The sequence below is a fragment of the Fonticula alba genome (assembly GCF_000388065.1).
Source record: "Fonticula alba strain ATCC 38817 unplaced genomic scaffold supercont2.5, whole genome shotgun sequence".
NCBI classification, from domain to species: domain Eukaryota; order Rotosphaerida; family Fonticulaceae; genus Fonticula; species Fonticula alba.
In genome coordinates, this window is record NW_009242975.1 from 1120417 (window position 1) to 1124517 (window position 4101).

Here is a 4101-nt window from a genome sequence, read left to right on the forward strand (position 1 = left end):
ACCGATGCAGCTTCCTGTGTCCACCGCCCCCCCCCCCCTGTGCGTGCTTACATGTTCCTCCCGCGCAAGGCCCCCCCCTTGTAAGGTGTGTCAACGCTGGGTGATGTCCCCCGCCCCACGTCATGGCCGGCTGGCCCGGCGCGGATGCCCTTCTCTCGCGCCGATCTCCGGCCGCCGGGGGACCCGCAGGAATTTACCTCAACCACAATCCCCCCCTTGCTGGCAGGCCCAGGTGCCCGCCGGCATGCATGCACTAAGCCCAACAGCCACCAGTGCCGCCGCCCAGGCGCCATCCGCTGGTCCACCCCGCATCCGTTCATGCGACGATCCCTGTCCCGCAAGCCCACCTGAAACCCTCCACCTCCCGACCACCCCCGTCGTATTTTCTCTTCTTTGTTCCCTCTTTCCATCTCTCTCTCTCTCTCTCTCTCTCTCTCGCTCCCTCTCGCACCCATCTCCCTGCTGGGCTCCTCCTGGGCACACATGACCTCCGAGTCCCCGACACCTCCGTTGGTTGGATCGCTGCCACTGGATGCCAACTCGACCAGCCCGACGCAGCCACCGAAGCCCCTCCCTGCCGGTGGGTCCCCCCAGCCGGAGGCTGAGTCTCCCGAGAAGGGTGCTCAGCATGTTGACTCCAGTGCCGGGCCTCCTTCCGCACACTCTCCCGACTCCGAGGATCTCGATGTCCCGGCAGATCCCGAGGTATCGAGCGACTCCGAGGGCCAGGACGATGTCATCGCCGGAGGCTGGACGGATGTTCTTTCCAGCGGGGAGCTCCTCTTCCGGTCGGTGGCCATGCTGCGGACTCCGTCCACCGAGGAGATCGAGGAGCTGGCCGATATGGATTTGATCGACGAGGACCACCGCCCCCGACCCGGGACCCTGGTGACTGTGGCCTTGCGCCTGAGATTGCTAGATCCGGCCAGTGCCCCGGGCCCCGGGGTCGCCATGTTGGAGTATCATCCGGAGGGCCTCCCAGAGCAACTGGCCTCGGCTGGCGTCTTCCCCGGGGCTCCATTGCCAGAGGCCCTCTTCCAAGAGGGCGGCCCCCTTGCGGCAATGGCCCAGTTGCCCGGTTACGGCGGCCCAACGGCCCCGGGCGGGTGGAGCGTGCGCCAGCTCCTGGCCGGCGAGTCTGAAGCCGTGTCCGGTATGTCTTCCCCCCTGTCTTGGCCAGGTCCTTTTCCTTGTGATCCCCCTCCCCCCCCCCCCTCGCCCCCGCCCTCTGACCTCCTGTTTGCTCACTCGACCACCTCCGGGCAGCCATCGACATGTGTATTGGCATGCAGGCCATCGGCGAGTATGCCATCGTTCGGGCGAGCCCGCGTTTCCTCTTCCAGGACAGCCTGCCCGAGGGGTACGTCACGTCATTTGCTCGACCAGCCTGGCCAAGTCCAAACCTGATCGCCCCGAAACTCACCCCTATTGTACACCAGCCATCCGGTTTACACGCACCCGATGGAGATTGACATCTTCCTGGCCGGCGCCCAGCAGGCCGGCATGCTGTCGCCCGATGCGGCCTTCACCCTGGAGTATTACCTGGAGGTTTTCCTTGCAAGCCGCGCCCTGGCCGTCGGGCAGTTCTGGATGGATCTAGGCTTCTTGTCAATGGCACAGCGTGCCTTCACCAAGATCAAGGGGCTGCTGAAGTCAGTTGGCCCGGATGACGAGTGGCCTGACAACCAGGAAGAGTGGATCCACCTGCTGGGTGTATGCCATCGGCCTTTGCCGAGCCTGAAGGAGCATCTTCGCCTTCTCCGGGGCCTGGAGAGCCTGGGGCTGGCCCTGTCTCTGGCTGGGCAACTCCCAGTCCCGGACCGGGCCACATGTGATCGAGCTGCCCAGGCCCTGGAGGCTTTGCCCACCCTGCGGTCTGTCTGTCTTGCGCATGGGAAGATCCTCCTGGCCGCTGGCCGGCCGGATGCGGTGCTATCCGCTCGGCGCCGGTCCGCCACCATCACCGGCCCCTCTCCGGATGAAGCCCTTCATGCGGCGGTTCGCACGCACTTTCCCCTGCCGGCCCTGGCTCCGGTAACCGACGATGACTTGGGCAGCCTATATGCCCGTGCCGAAAAGCAGGCCCGTGCCGCCCGCCGGCGCGAAAAGGACCTATATCGTGGCATGCTTCAGGGCTTGTCATATGATGAGACCCCCCGGAAGAAGCCTGGGCAGGTTGCAAGCGCCGAGGGGTCCACCGCCAAGGAGTCCACCGCCAAGGAGTCCACCGCCAAGGAGTCCACCGCCAAGGAGTCCACCGCCAAGGAGTCCACCGCCGGGAGGCCCGCCACTGAAAAGCTCACTACCGAGAGCCCCCCCTCGGGAAAGCATGCATCCCAGTCGTCCACAACAGAGGCCCCCAGCATGGAGGAGATGCCCGTTGTTGGCACCGAAGGCAAGGCTACCACCAAGCAGCCCACGGCTGCCACCTCTGACAGCGATGCATGCTCCTCCGAAGGCCCATCCACCACGGGAGCCGAATCCTCCTCCACCCTCATGGACTCCCGGAAGGCGGCCGAGCCGCAGCACTTCTGGCGGACTCTGTCAATCAGCCTCCTTGTGGTGGCGGTCCTGATTGCACTGAGCACCCGAGGCTCGGGGTGAAAAGTGGAAGACGGCCAGTTTGCCCTTTGGTTTGCCCGGCTTCGGCCCCGGTGACCCCCCTTCTCGTTCCCCCCCTGTGTAATAGACCCATCTCACCCTTTCAATGTGGCCATAAGCAAGAGTATGTGTATACGAACACATACCGTTCCCTTGTCTCTCTCTCTCTCTCTCTCCCCCTCTCTCCCTCTCTCCCCTCACTCCCTCGCTCCCTCGCTCCCAGTAGATAGTCTGGGGGGGGGGGGAAATGTGAATTTCTCCTTTATTTGGGGACCACAGACAGCGGGCTTGTCTCTGAGTTGCAAGGGCAGTTGCCCACCTAGATGTGTAGAGCCCTGGGTCCTTGTGGCCAGCGAGAGCATGGCTCAGTTGCCGATCCACTGGTTGTCACGCTGGATGGAATCCTCCTCGTCGGGAGCCAGATCGCTGGGAATGTTGAAAGTGAGCCGGAGCTGCTCGGGAGTTTTTCCTGGAGGCAAAGTGTGTCAGCGTTTTGGCAAAGCCACCAGAAAGAGAGGTGGGCAGGGACCAACAAGAGAAGCACAGAGGGGGAGGGGGACAAAAGAGGAAACCGAGCAGGGAGGCCAGGCAGGACGCAATGCCGGGGTACACACCGGTGATCATGGTGGCAACAGACTTGGTTGTCAGGTCCAACAGAGCAGGGATGTCGAGGTAGTTGGCGACCTGCAGGAGAGAGTGGAACAGGAGAAACCGGTAAGTTACTGGCATGGAGGAATGGTGGCGCGGCAGATGGACACCATATCTGGCACAGGTTGGGGAAACCACGAGGAGGGGGAGGCGAGAGAGAGAGAGAGAGAGAGAGAGAGAGGGAGGGAGAGAGAGAGGGAGAGATGCGCACCACGATGATGTTAAAAAGAGTGGCCTGGTCAACCTGGCAAAAGTCGTGATCCCAGCTGGAGATGTCATCCAACCGGCGAAGGGACCGGCCGTTCCGGAAAGCAGAGGCCATTTCCTCCTCGGTCATGGGCGGGGGGTCGAAGCTGCGATGTGGATGGGTGTCAGAGGGGATGCGTGGCAGAGGGGGGAGGGGGGAGAGACGGATGTGTGCACGAGCGCGCGCGGCCCCGCACCGATGGTGGAAGGCCCACTTGAAGACTTCGATCAGGATGGTACTATCCACACTGGGCAGGGGGATGGGCGTGGCCACTGGCCCGAGGTCTGGCGGAATTGGAGCAGGCGTGAGTGGCGAATGGGGAGGGTCAGACGGTCGGTCCAGATGAGGGATCCAAGAGGGGATGGGGTGTTGCTTCACTGGGGGACGAACCGTGCAGGAGATTCTTGATTAGCCGGGACTTCTCGGCAATGTCCCGAGGGACCTCGATGGTGACGCCATCCTTGCAGATGAGCGACACGTTGCCAATGTCAGGGGTTTGCACTGTTCCCAGGGACAGGCGCGGAGCAGGTGGGTCAGTGTCACTGGCCAGTTCCGGGGGAGTTGGATTGCGGGACCCGAGCGCGCGCGCGGGGGGGGGGGGGGGG

At 63.5% G+C, this 4101-nt stretch overlaps 2 protein-coding genes across 2 annotated transcripts in view; one reads left to right on the top strand and one right to left on the bottom strand.

Annotated features, from left to right (window-relative positions):
• Positions 1 to 423: 423 nt before the first annotated feature.
• Positions 424 to 2702, top strand: H696_03437 (hypothetical protein). The gene is made up of 3 exons (XM_009497303.1): positions 424 to 1153; positions 1267 to 1360; positions 1440 to 2702. The coding sequence occupies exons 1-3, from the start codon at positions 484 to 486 to the stop codon at positions 2602 to 2604; spliced, it is 1929 nt and encodes a 642-aa protein (XP_009495578.1). The 5' UTR covers positions 424 to 483; the 3' UTR covers positions 2605 to 2702.
• A 147-nt stretch (positions 2703 to 2849) lies between these two features.
• H696_03438 (hypothetical protein) overlaps positions 2850 to 4101 on the bottom strand; it is a 1690-nt gene continuing 438 nt past the window's right edge. The window contains exons 2-6 of the mRNA XM_009497304.1: positions 3887 to 3997; positions 3693 to 3780; positions 3461 to 3602; positions 3216 to 3285; positions 2850 to 3070 (exon numbers count right to left, since the gene is read on the bottom strand). Coding sequence (XP_009495579.1) covers positions 2967 to 3070; positions 3216 to 3285; positions 3461 to 3602; positions 3693 to 3780; positions 3887 to 3997 — 515 coding nt within the window. The 3' untranslated portion in view covers positions 2850 to 2966. The remainder of the gene's footprint in view (positions 3071 to 3215; positions 3286 to 3460; positions 3603 to 3692; positions 3781 to 3886; positions 3998 to 4101) is intronic.